Here is a 19,438-nt window from a genome sequence, read left to right as displayed (position 1 = left end):
ATGCGAGTGTCCTTCCATCCAAATCAAAATACAATACACTTTTTTCAGATAGAACGCAACATGTATTCGCTGTGACAAAGTTCTTACTTACAAATTGGAAGAAAATATTCAAATTTAACAATGTATTAAGAAGAAAGTTTTTCAACTACATGAGATTTGATGTATGATATTCAATGTTGGGTTTTGACCACCTAGACACTCTAATCCATCTTTTGGTTGGGATGAGCACAATTGAGACGTCGTTGTCGTGGGAAAGCATTGGAACCCTCTGACGCAACTCTCTAAAACGTCTTGTGTAACGATAAGGTCCCAACCTTACCACCATCTTCTCAAGTGTCTTTGTGGTTTTAAGCACAAGTTCCATGAACGAAGCCACATACTTTGTATCTACATCTCTAGAGTAAAAGTCTTCTAAAAGGACCCTCTCTTCCGGGATTATTTGATCCGGATTCAAGCCAAACAACTATATGTAACAAAAAAAAAAAAAAGATTTCATTATATGCAAATAGATTATCCATATTCTCAGATTCTATAATCTCAAAGTGAGAATGACATGGTTAAATAGATTTTATGCAAAAAATCAAATACCTCTATGATGGGGTCATAATCCATTGTGCGTAGGGTTAGCTTCTTTAATTCAGGTGAGTGTTGTAGCACTCTTTCTATACCAGAAGTAACATATTTAGAGATGGTTGTCTTAAGCGTCAAAACTTTAACCTTCAACTTCGGAAAAGAATAACAATGGCGATCGGCAAGAGATAAAGCCTAACAAAAAGCAAAATATCAATAGATGAAAGTGGACAGTGAAACCAAATCATTCTACACTGGTAAAGTAAGTTGTGGAGGCAATATAAAATCCATCATCCATATGAATACACACGAAAACATACCTTAAGAAAGTTTCCACAAAAAGTAAGCTTCTCCACATTCTGCAACTTCTCTAGCATCTTTAGCACAATAGCACAACTTCTCCAGTTTTCAAGTGAGCCAGAGTCGATGTCTAGTTCAGCTTCGGTTAAAGACGAGACATCAACTAGGCTATACGCAAAATCAGAGATTGTGAACCTGAGTCTGAGGGAATGGATATGTGGTGCCACAATCTTTGCTCCCCCCCCCCAGTGCTCGCTTTCTATTTCTAATGTTTTGAGACGCGGTGATTTGCTGAGATCAAGAACATAAAGTTCATCGCAGAGATACAACCTTAAGGTTTCGAGATTCGGAGAACCAGACAGAATCTTAGCAAAGGATTCATCGAAAAGGTTGCAAGTATGCAATGTCAGGATCTTTAAAGATGTCCAAGACACGGAGCATTCGGGAACCAAATTACTAGAGCCTGACTTAAGGTAAAGTTGCTTGACAGAGGAATTGGTGTAGAAGAAATCAGGAACATCATAAAGATGGTGTTCCACCCACAGATTCTCCACGTTTCGCGACATGGCAAACTCGATCCAACTGTAAACGTCAGGAAAATATTCGGAACCTATGGCACAGAGCTGAAACCTAATCATCTTGCGAGCCGTGTAGCGAGCTAGGGTTTTGCCTATGGAATCACGATCCGGACAACAGTCCTTGACGAAGGAGAGGGAAGGTGTGTCGCACCATACATGTCTCCATCTTCTGGACAAGACTGAAGTTCTGATTGCGAATTTGGTCGGGATGAAGGAGAGGATAACTTGGAGGATCTCATCAGGCAAATAGCTGATTGAGTCGATATCTTCCCTTGAAACTCTTGCTCGTTTGATTTCGCGGCGGCGGTGAGCGACATAATGGCTAGGGTGTACGCTTACAGAGGAGGCGGTGGCGCTGTCTCCGTTTCCCACGTTGTCAGCCATCGTAGGATATCAACTGATAATTTGCAATTTTTAACCCCTAACCCTAGGCGTTTGAGTAACTTTAAAGTATCCCCAAATTATTATACAACTTTGAGTATTGTTGCAAAAATCCATTATTTGGTAGTTTTACAATTTGTTCAAAAAGTCAAAATTATTTATAATATATCATCGCCTCCATAAATATCCTAAATCGGATAAGAAAGAAACAAAAAAAGCATTCCCCTAATACAAAAACAACCGTAAGGAAGAGAAAAAAAAACATGACGTCTTAATCATCAACCGTAAGGAAACTTGATCCTCCTTGATGCTCTGACCCCTTTCAAGAAGGAAAGAAGACATGATGAAACGCTATTGCAAGCCTCGTTGGGCTACTCACGTCCCAATGGGCGCGTTTGGTAGATATCCGATCCCATCTCGCGTTCGGAATGGCAAGATCCATTTGAGGATGAGATGATGATAAACTATTAATCTTCTACAATGTAAAGAGGTGTGACTAAAAGTTAATATATGTATAGTATATTATTTTACCCACTAGAAATAATATTTCCGGAACCTGTTCCAAAGAAGTCGATCAAAACGCAAATCAAAATTGATTTAAATTGAGTTACTTTCTTTCTTGTCTTGAGGTTTCGAGTAATATTTTACGGATATCCGATCCGACACAGAAGAACAACAAAATGTACTAAAATTCATTCAAGGGATGATTCAGCTTACGTTGAGGTTTTTTACCAAAACAGTCCTAAATGTTCAAATTTAGCAATGTCGCGTCATATGATTATTTCCTACATAAAATCCTAGAAAATAAAGGAATTTTTTTTCATCTACATTAATATTAAAAATGTTAATTTTATGTAAAATGTTGTCTCTCTGATTCGGCTTTTGTACATAATATATACTAAAATCACCACTTAGACGACGACTCTCTAATCCATCTTTTGGTTGCGATGAGCACAATTGAGACGTCGTTGTCGTGGGAAAGCATTGGATCCATCTGACGCAACTCTTTAATACCTCTTTCGCTACGATAAGGTCCCAACCTTACCACCATCTTCTTTAGTGTCTTTGTGGTTTTAAGCACAAGTTCCATGAACAAAGCCACATGCTTTGTCTCTACATCTCTAGACTTAATGTCTCCAAAGACCCACGATTCCGAGCATTGATTCGGAATCCAACTATACGAATCTAAGTAGTTGTCAACATACCCCTATATATATACACAACATAAAAGATTTCATTATATGCAAATAGATTATCCATATCTCATCAGTATCTACAATCTCAAAGTGAGTGAGGAGGATATTAATTAATATGGTTTTTGGATTATTAAAACTCGGCAAAAGAATACCCGTCTGGCGTCACAATCCATTGTGCGTAGGGTGAGCTTCTTTAACTCAGGTGAGTGTTGTAGCAATCTTACTATACCAGAAATAACATCTTGAGAGATTGTTGTCTCAAGCGTTAAAACTTTAACCTTCAACTTCGGAAAAGAATAACAATGGAGATCGGCAAGAGATAAAGCCTAACAAAAAGCAAAATATTCAAATAGTGAATATCGAGCGCAAGAAATAATTAGGATGAAACACATCAATAGATGAAAGTGGACAGTGCAACCAACTCATTGGTAAAGTAAGTTGGAGGCAATATAAAATCCATCCATATGACGACACTTGAATACACACGAAAACATTACCTTAAGAAAGTTTCCACATAAAGTAAGCTTCTCCACATTCTGCAACTTCTCTAGCATCTTTAGCACAATGGTTTTAATATAATAAACGTTTAATTTTTCATGTGAGCCGGAGTCGACGTCTAGTTCAGCTTCGGTTAAAGGCGAGACATCAACTAGGCTATATGCAAAATCAGAGATTGTAAACCTGAGTCTGAGGGAATGGATATGTGGTGCCACAATCTTTACCCCCTGAAGCCAGTATTCGCTTTCTATTTCTAATGTTTTAAGACGCGGTGATTTGCTGAGATCAAGAACCTAAAGTTCATCGCAGACATACAACCTTAAGGTTGTAAGTATGCAATGTCAGGATCTTCAAAGATGTCCAAGACACGGAGCATTTGGGATCCAAATCATCACCATAGGCTGACTTAAGGTAAAGTTGCTTGACTGAGGAATTGGTGTAGAAGGAATCAGGAATATCATCGAAACCGTGCTTTTCAAGCAACAGATTCTCCACGTTTCGAGACTTAGCAAACTCGATCCAACTGTTAACGTAATTACGATAGTGGAAACCTATGGCACAGAGCTGAAAGCTCATCATCTTGCGAGCCGTGCAGCGAGATAGGATTTTGTCTACGGAACTAGGGTCCAGATTACAGTTATCGGAGAAGGAGAGGGAAGGTGTGTCGCACCATACATGTCTCCATCTTCTGGACAAGACGGAAGTTGTGATTGCCAACTTGGTCGAGATGAAGGAGAGGATAATTTGGAGGATCTCATCAGGCAAAGAGCTGATTAAGTCTATATCTTCCCTTGGATCTCTTCCTCGTTTGATTTCGCGGCGGCGGTGAGCGACGTAATGGCTAGGGAGTACTCTTACAGAGGAGGCGGTGGCGCCGTCTCCGTTTCCGACGTGGTCAGCCATCATAAAGTTATCAACTGATAGTTTGCAATTTCTAATCCTTAACCCTAGGCGTTTGAGCAACTTTAAAGCATCCCCAAATTATTAATGGGTTCCAAAAGCCCACATACTTCATCTCCGTAATTTCGTAGACCATACTGCTAAACTTTGGGATATTTTTTAATTACAGTGTTAAAATCATTTTTAATTCCTGATTTATTTTCTGAAATTTAAGTTAATTTAACTGGTCGCGATAATACAATACTTGTACTCTCTTTCGGCTTAGTTGCCCACATTTTATTTTCCAATTTGATTATAAGTAAATGCATTAGACAATGTAATGGTATGGCTCATAGTTTAGCAAAATTTGATTGTACTAATACGATTTTTTATTCTGATTCTGTAACTCAGCCACGTTGGCTTCGAGAACAGCTATATATTGACCAATCTCGAATTAATATAAGTTATATTTGAGGAAAAACAAAAAAAAAAACAAATTTTATCTCAAATGAAATCATAAACCGTCACATATTATATATATATATATATATATATCATCAATTCATATACAAATTATATGTGACTGAATTTTTATATGAATTGTAGATATATAATTCATATATCATCAATTCAGTTGCATTTTTTATTATTATCAAAATATTCTATAATTTTAGTATAGAAATTTATCCACTACATTTATATCAAATTCATCCATTATTTTGAGACAAATAGTTTTCGAGACAAAAAAAAGTTGTGTGCTAATTAAGAAAAAGTAGGGTATATATTGAAGTTGTTTTTATTACAAAACATTATTTTCAAGAACAAAGTATAAAATTTATTTATTATTAGTTCACGAATATACTACAAAATTTAATTTGCATTGAATATTTTTAAATGTCGAGGGTGCTTCGTACAATTCGTAAATCATAAATATTTATGAATATTTTTAAATTATTTTTCAAAACTTATATTATTAATTGGCATATATTAATATATTATGAATATATTAATATTATGCATCAATTTGATTATTTTTGGTTTTTTTATATTCTAAGATATATTATTTTAAAATTTTCATTAGCTATTTTCAGTATAACTAACGTAGGAAAATTTTTAAGTAACATATTACCATTCAATTATTTAGAAGAAAAAATAGAAAAAGAAGATATCATGATTGATATAGCAGCTCTATTTAATATCAACAACATGTTGAGTTAATAATTTAATTTATATATTAGGTCTATTTGCGAAATTTTTGTTAAATTGTGGTGTATAGTCGTTGAAATAATTTTAAATATAACTGTCATATTTCAATGTTATTAAAAAAGATAAAAGAAGATTCTCACAATTGTTTCCTTGAAAGCTTCTCTTATAGCAAAGAGAATAAGAAACGTTCAATTTCGTTTTTCCTAAACGGTTTAATGCGTTATAAAAATCACACATAACGAATCTAATGGATGAAATAAAATACCAATTTTGTTATAAGAGCTTTAGCATTTAATGGATGAAATGAGGCAGTGAGATCTAACCATGCATCCATTTAAGCACTATATATGGTCCTGGAGGCGTCCTTTTGTTTCCCTAAGCCATAGGATAGGAACCAACTTTATGTCTGTAAAATGCATGAAAGTAGCACTTTCTAGAATGTGGTAAGTAACGTTAGTATGTATGGTGGAGGATCTCAGACCTTTATGAATTATGATAATATGATCTCTAATGGAGAAAGGAAGCTGTATGCCTCGATCGGCTACTAGAGATGTAGAGACAAAGCATGTGGCTCTTTGTTCATGGAACTTGTGCTTAAAACCACAAAGACACTTGATAAGATGGTGGTAAGGTTGGGACCTTATCGTTACTCAAGAGGTTTCAAAGAGTTGCGTCAGATGGTTCCAATGCTTTCGTCACGACAACGACGTCTCAATTGTGCTCATCGCAACCAAAAAATGGATTAGAGAGTCTAAGTGGTCAAAAGAGAGACTAGGTGAAATATTTTACATCAAATCTCATTTTTAATACTACTAGTAGTTGAAAAACTTTCTTCTTAATACATTGTTGAATTTTAATATTTTCTACAAATTTGTAAGTAAGAACTTTGTCACAGCGAATACACGTTGCTTGAAATCTGAAAAAGTGTATTTTGATTGGGATGGAAGGACATTGGCATCAATTTTGGGAGTTATCCCCATAATGGTTAACTAATCAAAAGATAAGGGGAAAAAATGTACTTTACTCAATAGTTTCGGGTGTTTGCTACAATATTCAGAAACACAATTAAACAAAAGTTATCGGAATTGTGAATTCTTGTGCTCAGCGATCTGCTTCCATGGCGATTTGCTTCTAATACAGATAAACTCACAATCAATTGCAAACTCCTTAAAATTCAATATCGGAATCTCTCGATGTTCAGAAAACACGGAGGATTACCTCGTCGGCTCTCAAGCTGAGAGAAACCCAACGATTACAAGAACAAATGTAGAGAGAGTTTTACAAAAATGATCTATGATGATAAAAATGAGAAAATGAGCTAACAAATTGTTTTTATGCTTCTCGAAGATTCTCTAACGGCCTCTCCCTTCCAACCGTCCACGTGTTATTCGATTATTTCCTCCCGAACTCGCACGTGCAGTCTCGCACGTGTGGCTTGCAATGTTAAACTGTATCAAATCTCCCCCCATTGCAGAGCCTTGTCCACAAGGGTCTTCAAGCTACAAACTCAGGGAACTTTTTGTTTAAGTCAAACAAAAATTCCCATGTCGCCTCCTCGACTGACTCGTTGACCCATTTCACCAACACCTTGGTAGCAGCCCTGTCCTGCCTGTTAACCATTTTCCTCTCCAATATCCGCTCCGGTTCCTTCTCAAACACATCTGGTAAAACAGTAGGAAGACTCGTTGCAGTCGGCACATTACCAACCAACTCCTTCAACTGAGAAACATGAAAAATAGGGTGTATCTTAGTGCCCACAAGGAGGTCCAACTTGTAAGCAGTTTCACCACAACGATCCACAATCTTGTAAGGACCGTAATACTTAGGAGCAAGCTTCTGATTAACTCGCATAACCACTGAATTCTGACGGTACGGCTGGAGCTTTAAGTACACAAAGTCACCAATATCAAACTCACGCTCCGTACGATGCTTGTCTGCCAACTGTTTCATTCGATGCTGAGCTCGCATGAGATGGAACTTCAAAAGTTTCAACATGTTCTCCCTTTCCTGCAAGGAACGAGCAACCACAGCTACCTTCGATTCACCTGGTAAATACGGAAGATGAACCGGAGGAAGCTGACCATAAACAGCTTCATAAGGCGTCATTCATGTAGATGTATGATAGTTAGTGTTATACCAGTACTCAGCCAAAGCCAACCATTTGCACCACATATGCGGCTGAGCATGGCACATACAACGCAAGTATGTCTCTAAACAGCGATTGACCACCTCCGTTTGACCATCACTCTGAGGATGATACGCAGTTGACATCCTCAATTCCACACCCTGCAGAACAAAGAACTCCTTCCAGAACTCGCTAGTAAAGACTGAGTCTCGATCACTAACAATCAAGTTAGGGCAGCCATGGTGCTTGAAGACATTGTCAAGATAAGCTTGAGCCACCGTCAAAGCACTATATGGGTGAGACAACGCAATGAAATGAGCCGCCTTACTGAGTCTGTCCACCACCACCATAATAACAGACTGATTTGCGGACACAGGAAGTCCTTCAATAAAATCCATCGACACATCACTCCACAAAGCATCAGGAATTGGCAAGGGTTGCAAGAGACCAGGAGAAGCTGCATTGTCGCTTTTGCACTGTTGACACACTTGACAACTCCTGATATAAGACTGAATGTCATTGATCATTCCCTTCCAATAAAACACACCACGAACTTGTTGGTAAGTAACATCACGACCCGAATGGCCACCAACACCAGAACAGTGAAGCCATTGCAAGATTGTTTCGCGAATCTTCGTGTCGTTAGGAACCACTACTTTACTCTTCCTGCGCAAAACATTCTGCATCCAAGAATAATGTTTCTTACCATTAGGCTTAGCCTCCAGAAGCTTAATTATGCCTAGAATTTCTCCATCGTTCGCATAAGCAGCCTGAATTTCCTTCATCAAATCACACTCAACAACCGTCATTGCCATGTGCAAAACCTCAGACCCTTCTACTCGAGATAAAGCATCAGCCCCCAGATTCTCCTTCCCTTGCTTATACTGAATCTCGTAATCGAACTCAAGCAGTTTTGGCAGCCATTGCTGCTGAATAGGAGTGTTAAGACGCTGCTCCAACAAGTATTTTAAGCTCCACTGATCAGTTTTGATAACAAAATGGGCATCAATAGACCACTTTTGCACCGCGAAAATCACTGCTAACAACTCTTTTTCATAGATTGAGAGGTGAAGTTGCTTTCCCTTGAGTTGTCTACTGATGTATGATATCGGGTGACCCTCCTGCATCAAAACTGCACCGATCCCATAACCACAAGCATCTGTTTCTACCACAAAAAGCTTATCGAATAAAGGTAACACCAACACTGGTGCCCGACATAAAGCCATTTTAAGACCTTCAAAAGCTTCCTGTGCTTCCTCATTCCAAACAAAAGAATCAGTCTTTGTTAAAGCATGTAAAGGTCTTGCTATAACCCCAAAATTCTTCACAAACCTGCGATAATACCCTGCTAAGCCCAAAAACCCGCGTAATTGTTTGAGACTACCCGGTCTAGGCCACTCTGCAACCGCTTGAATCTTGGCAGGATCTGTAGCTACCCCTTCTCCACTGATAAAGTGTCCCAAATACTCAACCTTATCTTCTGCAAATGCACACTTACTCCTTTTGGCAAACAAGCTCTCTGATCGCATCACATCAAACACCTTGCGAAGATGCTCTGCATGTTCAGCAAGATTCCTGCTATAGATGAGAATATCATCAAAGAAAACCAAGACAAACTTCCTCAAGAATTCCTTAAACACTGAGTTCATCAAACTCTGAAAGGTGGCAAGTGCATTTGTCAGTCCAAAAGGCATGACCAAATACTCATAATGCCCTCCATGTGTTTTAAAAGCTGTTTTAGGAATATCTTCTACCCGCATCCGCACTTGATGATATCCTGCCCGAAGGTCAATCTTAGAAAAGACCTTAGAACCACCAAGCTCATCCAATAAGTCTTCGATCAAGGGAATTGGGAATCTATCCTTTACAGTCACTCCATTCAACTCTCGGTAATCCACACACAACCTCCAACTACCATCTTTCTTCTTAACTAAGACCACATGGGATGCAAATGGACTAGAGCTAGGCTGAATAGTACCACCAGTAAGCATATCCTCTACAATCTTGTCTATCTCATTTTTTTGATGAATTGAATACCTGTAAGGTCTCTGATTCACTGGATTTGCACCCTCCACCAACTGAATCCGATGGTCATGATTCTTTCGAAATGGTGGTAACTCCTTTGGCTCTGCAAATACATCTGGGTAGTCTTTCTCAAGTTCTTCTATCTCCAAGCATGAATTCGCATCACTGCTTATAGCACTCAACGATGCATTCGCAGTCCCAACCTCAGCATTCACTGTCGATACACAAATCATAGACACCTGCATCTGGTCTTCCTCCATCTTCTTAAGCTTCTTAGCTTTAACATCCCTAACAGAACCATTTTGAATTCCATGCAACATAATCTTCCTGTTTTGCCACATAAAGCTCATTTCTAACAACTTGAATTCCCATGTGATTGGACCCAAAGTCGACAACCATTGAATTCCTAAGACCATATCACAACCCTGAAGAGGAATTAACATCACATCAGATTCGAAAACAGTTGTGCGAAACCTCCAACGAAAACCATCCACCTTGCCCTGAACTCCCAATTTCCTTCCATCAGCTACAGAAACCTTAGACAACTTGGATGATTTAATCTGACAACCCAGTTTTGCTGCAACTCGTGGGTCAATAAAATTGTGAGTAGAACCCGAGTCCAACAATACATAGATTGGTTTTTTACCATATAAACCCTTCACTCTCATGGTTTCATGGTCAGAAATCCCAGAAACTGCATTGACAGATACCCGAGGCATGTTCTTCTCCTCCAAAGCTTCATCCTCCCATATCATCATTTCATCAATAGCTTCAACATCTGCTGCTTCAATGCTATACAACTGAGCCTTCTTGTGGTTTTGTTGATAATGCTCTGGGGTAAATTTCTCATCACACCAATAGCACAAACCCTTCGACCTCCTATCACTCATCTCCTCTTTAGTAAGGAACTTCTTCGGGGCACCTTCATTCACCTTTGCAACGGTCCGCAAACCTTGTGAACCACCTTTACTCATATTACTTCCTTTAGTTGTCTGCCAACCCTGAGGAATTTGTTTCTTAGGATGTGCCCTCTCATAAAGTCTTCCCAACAATAAGCAATGTCTCACCGTTTGAGGTTGAAACATCTTCACATGCATCTGTGTATCCAAACGCAACCCCGCCAGATATAAGCTCACCAAATACTCTTCAGGTAGATTCACTCTTGTCTTAATAAGATCAAACTTTTGGTGGTAATCAATGATTCCATCTGTTTCCTGCAACTGCTTCATTTCTGCCATGGGATCATCACACTCATCTTCAAACCTTTCCTTCAACAACTTCACATAACCATCCCAATCATAAAGCACTTCTAGACCAATACCAGACTGCACAAACGAATAATGCCAAGTTGCAGCATGTCCATCAAAATGAATTGCAGCCATCTTTACTCGCATCTCCCTAGGTGTATAGTCAACTCCAAAAAACTCTTCAACCTTAAACAACCATTCCTTAATCTGATTACCATTGAATCTAGGAAAATCGATTTTACCCAAACGAGTCAAGTTACCATAATGATAATGAGCATCAGGCCTCACCGGCTCAGATCGGATAACCTTTGGAGGGTCCAAATGACTTTATCGAACCTCCTGCGACGATGAGGATGCTGGATCAGTTCGCCCATTGCTATTACTGTTATCACTACGATCATACTTCACTTCATCCCGATCCACTTCTCTCTGAACTTCTTTACCACGATTAGCGGTGGCGCGGCTTAGAGCTTCGAACATTTCCGCCATATGCGTCCTCATTTGCTGATTCTGTTCCGCCATATGCTTCTTCATCTGTTCGTTTTGCTCTGTCACCAGATCTTCCAAACGCGTCATCCGCGATTCCAACGGATCTACCGGCGCGACTCCATGATTTCGAACTTCGATTACCTGAGAACGAGTTTCCACTCCCATTTCCGAGAATCGTTGCAGCTCTGATACCTTTAATACATATAAACTCACAATCAATTGCAAACTCCTTAAAATTCAATATCGGAATCTCTCGATGTTCAGAAAACACGGAGGATTACCTCGTCGGCTCTCAAGCTGAGAGAAACCCAACGATTACAAGAACAAATGTAGAGAGAGTTTTACAAAAATGATCTATGATGATAAAAATGAGAAAATGAGCTAACAAATTGTTTTTATACTTCTCGAAGATTCTCTAACGGCCTCTCCCTTCCAACCGTCCACGTGTTATTCGATTATTTCCTCCCGAACTCGCACGTGCAGTCTCGCACGTGTGGCTTGCAATGTTAAACTGTATCAGCTTCATTCTCTATACACTTCTCATTCTCGGTGGGATTCTTCCATCCGTACACGAACGACGGCGGCGGCGGCGAGAGAGTGCTCTGGTGCGCAGTCAAAGCCATCCAAGAGGAGACTCCCGATCTTGACTGCGTCATCTTCACCGGAGATCACGACTCTTCTTCTCATAGCTTAGCTCGCCGCGCCGTTGATCGATTCGGTGTTCACCTTCATTCTCCTCCTAAGGTCCCATTACGCCTAAAGTTCAAATCTTTAATAATTCAACACTCCTAAAGTTTAAATCTTTAATTCAATTTGAATTGGTTCTGATAACACAGAAGCTCTCAAGATTTGAGGGCAAGTTTCAATTTTGCATTTTTGGATTAGTTTTGATGCAATTTTTTATTTTGGGTTTTGTTGCTTTGATGTTGTGGGTCAGGTGACTCATCTAAGCAAAAGGAAATGGATTGAAGAGAGGACGTATCCACGTTAATGATAGGTCGGAGTCTTGGTTCGGTTTACTTAGCGTGGGAAGCTTTACGCAAGTTCATTCCTTTGTATATCTTCTTTTGCTCGCCTCTTTGGTTGCAAAGTTGTTTGCTATAATCCTATACTCATTATCCAACTATTAGTTTGGATATGATTTCTCGTGTTCGTCAGAGGAACTCTATGTATAACAATGATGAGTCCATTGCTAAGAGGTGTTTTTGCTCAAAGCTCTTTACGTCATTCTCTATTCAAACTTAGTGGTCTTGCAATACTCATAGCTTCCATGATTCTTAGTTGTTGGCTTCTGGTTGCAGTGAACTAGTGGAACTACTAGGAAATGCAGTTGCAGGAATGCATGGGAATATGGGATGATAGATGAACACTTTGGGATTAGCGTTGTTGAGTACATGGCTGCTGGTGCGATCCCAATAGGTAAGACTTAAAAAGGCTTGTCTATATGATTTTTATCTCAACAAATTCAGTTACTCTCGCAGTTTCTTATAATGGCTCCCTCTGTTTTGTTAATATTCGTGCAGCTCACAACTCAGCTGGACCCAAAATGGACATTGTGTATGGAAGAAGACGGACAAAGAACCGGGTTTCTTGCTGAGACTGTGGAGGAATACGCCGAAGCTATCCTTGAGATTGTGAAGATGAATGAAAGAGAGAGGCTTAAGATGGCTGAATCTGCTAGAAAACGAGCGACAAGGTTCTCTGAACAACAGTTACTCAACGCCGCCAAAAGCGCAACTTTCTACATAACTTTTCGCTTGGGCATTTGGGGGATTAGAGAGCATGTTGAACGCAGCGTTATAGTTAGAAGACTCATCAGTGAGCGTACAGGAAACTTGATCCTCCTTGATGCTCTGACCCCTTTCAAGAAGGAAAGAAGAAGACATGATGAAACGCTATTGCAAGCCTCGTTGGGCAAACTCACGTCCCAATGGGCGCGTTTCGCGTTCCGCGTTTGATAGATTTCCCATTTCGCGTTCGGAATGGCAAGATCCATTTGAAAATTAGGATGAGATGATGATAAACTATTTAATCGTCTACAACGTAAAAGAGGTGTGACTAAGTTAATATGTATAGTATATTATTTTTATCCACTACAAATAATCTTTCCGGAACCTGCATGTTACTTTCTCTCTTGTCGTGAGGTTTCGAGTAATATTTTACGGATATCCGATCCGACACAGAAGAACAACAAAATATACTAATAAAATTCATTCGAGGGATGATTCAGCTTACGTTGAGGTTTACCAAAAACAGTCTTAAATAAGCTTACGTTGATTACATCTCTAGACTTAATGTCTCCAAAGACCCACGATTCCGAGCATTGATACGGAAGCCAACTATACGAATCTAAGTAGTTGTCAACATACCCCTATATATAGCATAAAAAATTTCATTATATGCAAATTGATTTATCCATATTCTCAGATTCTACAATCTCAAAGTGAGTGAGGAGGATATTAATATGGTTTTTGGATTATTAAAACTCGGCAAAAGAATACCCGTCTGGCGTCACAATCCATTGTGCGTAGGGTTAGCTTCTTTAATTCAGGTGAGTGTTGTAGCAATCTTACTACACCAGAAATAACATCTTGAGAGATTGTTGTCTTAAGCGTCAAAACTTTAGCCTTGAACTTCGGGGACGGATAACCAAGGAGCTCGGCTCGAGATAAAATCTACCAAAAAGTAAAAGACAGATATTGAATATCAAAACGCACATCTGAAACAACATATAGACTTAAATAACTTAAAGTCATCCATATGATAGAAGTGGAGAGTTTGCAACTAACTGGTTCTACATTGGTAAAAGTAAGTTGGAGGCAACATAATATCCATCCATATGACACTTGAAAACACGAAAACATACCTTAAAAAAGTTTTCCCCAAAAGTAAGCTTCTCTACATTCTGCAACTTCTCTAGGGTTTGAAGACAATGATCAACTATTTTAGTTGGGTCAGACGCATCAGTATCTAGTTCAGCTTCGGTTAGAGACAAGACATCAACTAATGTATATGGAAACATAGAGTTTGTCAATCTTAATCTGAGGGAATGGAGATGTGGTGCGTCAATCCTTGTCCCCTGAAGCCAAACCTTGCTATCTATTTCTAATGTTTTCAGACGCGGTGATTTGCTGAGATCAAGATGATGGAGTTCATCGCAGTGATACAACCTTAAGGTTTCGAGAAGGGGAGAACCAGAGATAATCTTAGCAAAGGATAAGGTTGCAACCATCCAATGTCAGGATCTTCAAAGATGTCCAAGACACAGAGCATCTGGGATTGACACAAGCATGTTTTGACTTAACGTAAAGTTGCTTGACAGAGGAATTGTTATAAAAGAAACCAGGAATATCATGAAGACGGTGCTCCAACCACAGATTCTCCACGTTTCGGCACATGGCAAACTTGATCCAACTGTACATGTAAGGATGATCATACTTTAAGCTTCGGACACAGAGCTGAAAGCTCATCATCTTGCGAGGCGTGTAGCGAGATAGGATTTTGTCTACGGAACTAGGGTCAAGATTACAGTTATCGGAGAAGGAGAGGGAAGGTGTGTCGCACCATACATGTCTCCATCTTCTGGACAAGACGGAAGTTGTGATTGCCAACTTGGTCGAGATGAAGGAGAGGATAACTTGGAGGATCTCATCAGGCAAAGAGCTGATTAAGTCTATATCTTCCCTTGGATCTCTTCCTCGTTTGGTTTTGCGGCGGCGATAATGACTAGGGCATCTTACAGAGGAAGTTGTGGCTCTGTCTCCGTTTCCGACGTTGTCAGCCATCGTAAGTTACGAACTCATAATTTTAATTTTCAATTTTATTCCCTAACCTAATTTACCAGTATCCTCCTTACATATATTGTTGGGTTCTAAAAGCCCAAATTAAACATTACAAACCCAATACATTTCTCCTCCTTAATTTCGCCGACTATAATGCTAAATTTTTTGGTTTAACTGATTAGCATTGGTTGGTCATTAACAAAGTTGTTTAAAAATATTTTTATTATAAATTTTGAAAGATTTTTAGTTAAGAATTTAATTAAGAAACTTTGAAATTTCATGGGTCCAATGGGGTTGATCCTTAACTTGGGGTTAAGAACTTTTAACATTAACTTTTTATATATAAAAAAAAAAAAAAAACAGGAGAACTTGTTTTACACACCATAACACAAGAACACAAAACACAAAGTACATAAACTGATAAACTCATTCAACTCATTCAAGATCAGTATATATATATAACTGAAAAACCGAAACAGAGGAGCAAAGCCAAAATTAAAGAAACTTTGCAGTGGTAGTGCAACTTGTATTACCTGCTGTTGTCGCTGTCCCCTCACAAAGTGCATGTTCTCATCCCATTTCCCAAACATAGTTGCAACTGTCTTCCCACTCTTGTCTTGAACTATACCATGAACCTGTGACGAGGAAAAGTTACCAAATGCCTCACAACGTAAATCTCAGACTATCAAATCTAGGTCTGGGCAGAGAAACGTAGCCAAAATATCTCATTCGAAACCAAACTTTTTACTTTTGAAGTAAAACAGTAACAATACCTTATTCCAAACCAATCAAACTACACTGAAGTTCGTAATAAAAAAAAGTATGTTTCGTAATACTATAACTATATAATATCCATTGAAGAATGATTCCTGTTTTATATACAAAAAAGGAACGAGAGCCAATCCAAACAAAAAAGGTTCTAATTTAGTTATAAATTTCTCAAAAAAACAAATAACCAAATGTCCACTCCTAATCACATGATCAAAGTTAAAACGTACCTGATGAGGATTTCGATCTATTATGGACTGCTCCTTGAATTTAAGTTTACATGAGTATTCAGCACTACCCTTAATACGCATTGTATCGTAGTGATCACAGTAAAATTTACCAAGCATGAGATTGTATATTGATGCAGTCACCTACAAGTTGAAAGAAAGAATAGTATCACTGAACAAGTAACATACAAAATGGTTGTTTGCTAGGTAAAAATTTGATTGGTACCTTACTCCACTGAAGGGTTTCTCCATCGTCAAATTGCAAAGTCAATACACCAACATGATCAAGCTGAATACTAATGTAAACCCCAGAATTTGCTCCGCAGATTGCTGTCTCCCCAGAATTTCCATCTCGTGCCATCACAATGGGTAACCTGACACCAAAACGAATAAAAGGTCTGAATAGCTATAGCTACTGAGTAAAACAGAGAAAAGTAGATTTGCGTGTTGTGATCTGATAAGCCATTGCTCTCTCTCTTGGGTCCTGGCCTAGTTGCCCACGCTTTTTCCAATTTTGGTTAGATATATGTAAATGCATTAGACAAATGTAAAGAGGTGTGACTTTAAGTTTAACATGTGTATATTATTTGATCCACTGCAAAAGTCTTTTAGTGAAAACCTGCTTATTCTGGATTAGTTGCTCAAATGTTTAGACAATTCCAAGTTCAGCTGCAAACTCTATTTTTAGAAAAGCTTTCATCTACCAATTTAAATGAGTCTGGAAGTACAAGGTCCAATAAGATTGAAGACAACCCTTTGGTTCGGTTTGGTTGAGCTAAGAACGATGGAGACATTGTTGTGGTGGAAAAGCATTGGAACCATCGGAAGCAATTCTTCAAAATCTCTTCCTTCAAGGTAACGTTCCAATCTTACGACCATCTTCTCTACTGTCTTGGTGGTTTTAAGCATAAGCTCCATAAACTTAGCCACGTCATTGGACTCTACATTCCTATCGAAAATGTTTCTAAAGACCCTTGCTTCCGAGCTCCAGCGTTGATCCATATTCGGGCCAAACCAATAAAGGTATCTGTCAAGGAACACCCCCTGTACATATATATTGTCAATATCTCGGATTATACAAAGACAAAGTGAGAGGGAAATAAATAGAAGGGTAATGGCGAATATACCGGAATTATGCTGCTAACAGCCATTGTGTGTAGCGTTCGTTAACTTCTTTAATTCGGGAGAGTTAAGTAACAATCTCACTATGCCAGGAATTACATAGTGAGAGATCCTTGCCACGAGTATCAAATCTTTGACCATGAACTTGGGGAAAGGAACACCGCGTAGCTCCGCACAAGATAAAATCTAACAAAAAGCAATGAACAAATATAGTGAATACCAAGAACAATGGAGCTGGCTTACATCCAAGACAATGAATTATTTGTCACACACATCTATCTAGAGTGCAAACAACATAGACTTGTTGAACTCTAAAGCCACCAATATGATTAAGGCACTTCTTAAATTAATATACTCGAAAACATACCTTAAGAAAGTTTTCCCTAAGAAGAAGCTTCTCAACATCCTGCAACTTGTCTAACATCTCTAGAGCCGTGGATTGAAGATCCCCAGCCTTGAGGTTTTCACCTTTACCAAAGCATATCTCTAGCTTAGCTTCTTTTAAAGACGAGACATCAACTAAAGTACACGGCAACGCATTCGTCAACTTGAGAGCGAGAACATGGATATGTGGTGCCACAATCTGAGTTGGCCCTGCACCAGAACTATTGCGACATACATCCAATGTTTTAAGACGCAACGATTTGCTGAGGTCAAGAACCCTCAGTTCATGGCAGAAAGACAACGTTAACGATTCCAGAACCGGACAACAGGATAAAATGTTAGCAACGGATTCATCAGAGAGGCTGCGAGAATTCAATGAAAGGCTCTGGAGTGATGTCCAAGAAACGGGGCATCTCGGAATCAAAATATCCAAACTTAACTCAACGCTGAGTTCTTTACGCGAAGAGTTGGTGTAGAACGAATCAGGAATCATGTAAGAAGTGTAATAGATACGAGGAATGATTTTTAGCGACAGATCCTGTACCTTCCTGGACACGGCAAACTCTATCCATCTCTCAATATAATCAAGGTTGTCGAACACGCTGGTACTGAGCATAAAGCTCATCATCCTTTGAGCCGTGTAGCAATCTAGGGTTTGTTGATCGAATCAGCGATCAGTTTAGGTCTATCGAAGGAGAGACAAGGTGTATTGGACCATACGTGCCTCCAACGTCTGGACAAGACTGTGGTTCTGATGGCGAATCTGGTCGGAATAAAAGAGAGGATATGTTGGAGGATCTCATCAGGGAGAGAGCTGATTGAGTCTACTACACCCTCTTTGATTAAATCGCAATGGTTGTGACTAGGAGGGCTTCTTAGAGCGACGGTGGTGGTGGCGCCGCCGTCACCGTTCGCCATTTTTGTTTTCTATAGGGTTTAGTGACTTTAGTCTGAAACAGACGACTAAACGACATAAGGGCAAGATTATAAGTGGGTTGTTAAACACTGTTTGATTTTTTTATGAATTTATTGTATAGTGTTTTGAATATAAGAACTTATGTTCTTTTAGTTAAAATTTTCTACTCCAATGGGAGGTTCTAATTTTGGGTCTCTTATTTTTTAAAATATTGTTTTTTGAAATTTAAAAATTGTAAATAGAATAGAAGTGGTATAAATGTGTAAATATTTAAGATTTTATAAAAATAGAAAATATTGCATTTAATTAATTTTTAAACATACAAAACATAGTAAAAACATTAATACATATTACAATAGAAGTGCAAATCATAAATGGAGAAAATGATAAATTTTGATTAGTATAAATTTTTATTGCATTTGAGTAAAAATTTTGATTAGTATAAATGTTTAAACATTTCAGATTTAATAAGAAAGGGAAATTATTGCATTTCAGATTTTATATGTGTGAGACATTGCTGTTTTGTTTCCTAATAGACTGACAAATAAAAAGACTTAAATTGAAACTTAATCAAAAGATATTGCTGTTTCTCCAAATGCAAAATGCAAAAGTGCAAAAGAGCAAAAGACAATCATGGCCGAAGTCTTCTCCGTCTCAGCAATTCGTGACTCAAGCTTCAGTTTTATCTCCTTTACTACAAGCTTTCTCTTTTTCAATATTTCATCAAGTTTCTTCTTCCTTCTTA

General features: G+C 38.6%; 4 protein-coding genes and 2 pseudogenes across 4 annotated transcripts; 1 reads left to right on the top strand and 5 right to left on the bottom strand.

The window, feature by feature from the left end:
• On the bottom strand, positions 146-1,832 carry LOC104784309 (putative F-box protein At1g49610). Its single transcript, XM_019244239.1, has 3 exons — positions 891-1,832; positions 589-765; positions 146-463 (listed from the first exon to the last, which is right to left on the bottom strand). The coding sequence occupies exons 1-3, from the start codon at positions 1,830-1,832 to the stop codon at positions 146-148; spliced, it is 1,437 nt and encodes a 478-aa protein (XP_019099784.1).
• Positions 2,734-4,426, bottom strand: LOC104784308 (F-box/LRR-repeat protein At3g03360-like). The gene is made up of 4 exons (XM_010509354.1): positions 3,893-4,426; positions 3,523-3,816; positions 3,178-3,351; positions 2,734-3,036 (listed from the first exon to the last, which is right to left on the bottom strand). The coding sequence occupies exons 1-4, from the start codon at positions 4,424-4,426 to the stop codon at positions 2,734-2,736; spliced, it is 1,305 nt and encodes a 434-aa protein (XP_010507656.1).
• On the top strand, positions 12,672-13,452 carry LOC104784307 (annotated as a pseudogene).
• LOC104784306 (putative F-box protein At2g39415) lies at positions 14,370-15,279 on the bottom strand. Its single transcript, XM_010509353.2, has one exon. The coding sequence runs from the start codon at positions 15,277-15,279 to the stop codon at positions 14,701-14,703; it is 579 nt and encodes a 192-aa protein (XP_010507655.1). The 3' UTR covers positions 14,370-14,700.
• LOC104784305 (oxysterol-binding protein-related protein 1C-like) lies at positions 15,712-16,644 on the bottom strand. The gene is made up of 4 exons (XM_019244238.1): positions 16,498-16,644; positions 16,275-16,415; positions 15,810-15,911; positions 15,712-15,738 (listed from the first exon to the last, which is right to left on the bottom strand). Exons 1-4 carry the CDS (start codon positions 16,630-16,632, stop codon positions 15,712-15,714), a joined length of 405 nt encoding a protein of 134 aa, XP_019099783.1. The 5' UTR covers positions 16,633-16,644.
• LOC104784304 lies at positions 16,778-18,695 on the bottom strand (annotated as a pseudogene).

The sequence above is a fragment of the Camelina sativa genome, chromosome 4 (genome assembly GCF_000633955.1).
Source record: "Camelina sativa cultivar DH55 chromosome 4, Cs, whole genome shotgun sequence".
NCBI classification, from domain to species: Eukaryota; Viridiplantae; Streptophyta; class Magnoliopsida; order Brassicales; family Brassicaceae; genus Camelina; species Camelina sativa.
This window is presented reverse-complemented; position numbering and strand designations above follow the sequence as displayed.

What these genes read in the sequence shown, in the direction of transcription:
- LOC104784308 (XM_010509354.1), bottom strand. Translation starts at nt 4,426, where the DNA reads ATGGCTGACCACGTCGGAAACGGAGACGGCGCCACCGCCTCCTCTGTA. An exon ending in ATTTGGATCCCAAATGCTCC is followed by an intron (nt 3,817 to 3,892) that starts GTGTCTTGGACA and finishes GATGAACTTTAG; the next exon opens with GTTCTTGATCTCAGCAAATC. An exon ending in TATGTGGAAACTTTCTTAAG is followed by an intron (nt 3,352 to 3,522) that starts GTAATGTTTTCG and finishes GCTTTTTGTTAG; the next exon opens with GCTTTATCTCTTGCCGATCT.
- LOC104784309 (XM_019244239.1), bottom strand. Translation starts at nt 1,832, where the DNA reads ATGGCTGACAACGTGGGAAACGGAGACAGCGCCACCGCCTCCTCTGTA. An exon ending in TTTGTGGAAACTTTCTTAAG is followed by an intron (nt 766 to 890) that starts GTATGTTTTCGT and finishes GCTTTTTGTTAG; the next exon opens with GCTTTATCTCTTGCCGATCG. An exon ending in ATTATGACCCCATCATAGAG is followed by an intron (nt 464 to 588) that starts GTATTTGATTTT and finishes TGTTACATATAG; the next exon opens with TTGTTTGGCTTGAATCCGGA.
- LOC104784306 (XM_010509353.2), bottom strand. Translation starts at nt 15,279, where the DNA reads ATGGCTGACAACGTCGGAAACGGAGACAGAGCCACAACTTCCTCTGTA.
- LOC104784305 (XM_019244238.1), bottom strand. Translation starts at nt 16,632, where the DNA reads ATGGCACGAGATGGAAATTCTGGGGAGACAGCAATCTGCGGAGCAAAT. An exon ending in TAGATCGAAATCCTCATCAG is followed by an intron (nt 15,912 to 16,274) that starts GTACGTTTTAAC and finishes TCCTCGTCACAG; the next exon opens with GTTCATGGTATAGTTCAAGA. An exon ending in GGGGACAGCGACAACAGCAG is followed by an intron (nt 15,739 to 15,809) that starts GTAATACAAGTT and finishes TCGGTTTTTCAG; the next exon opens with TTATATATATATACTGATCT.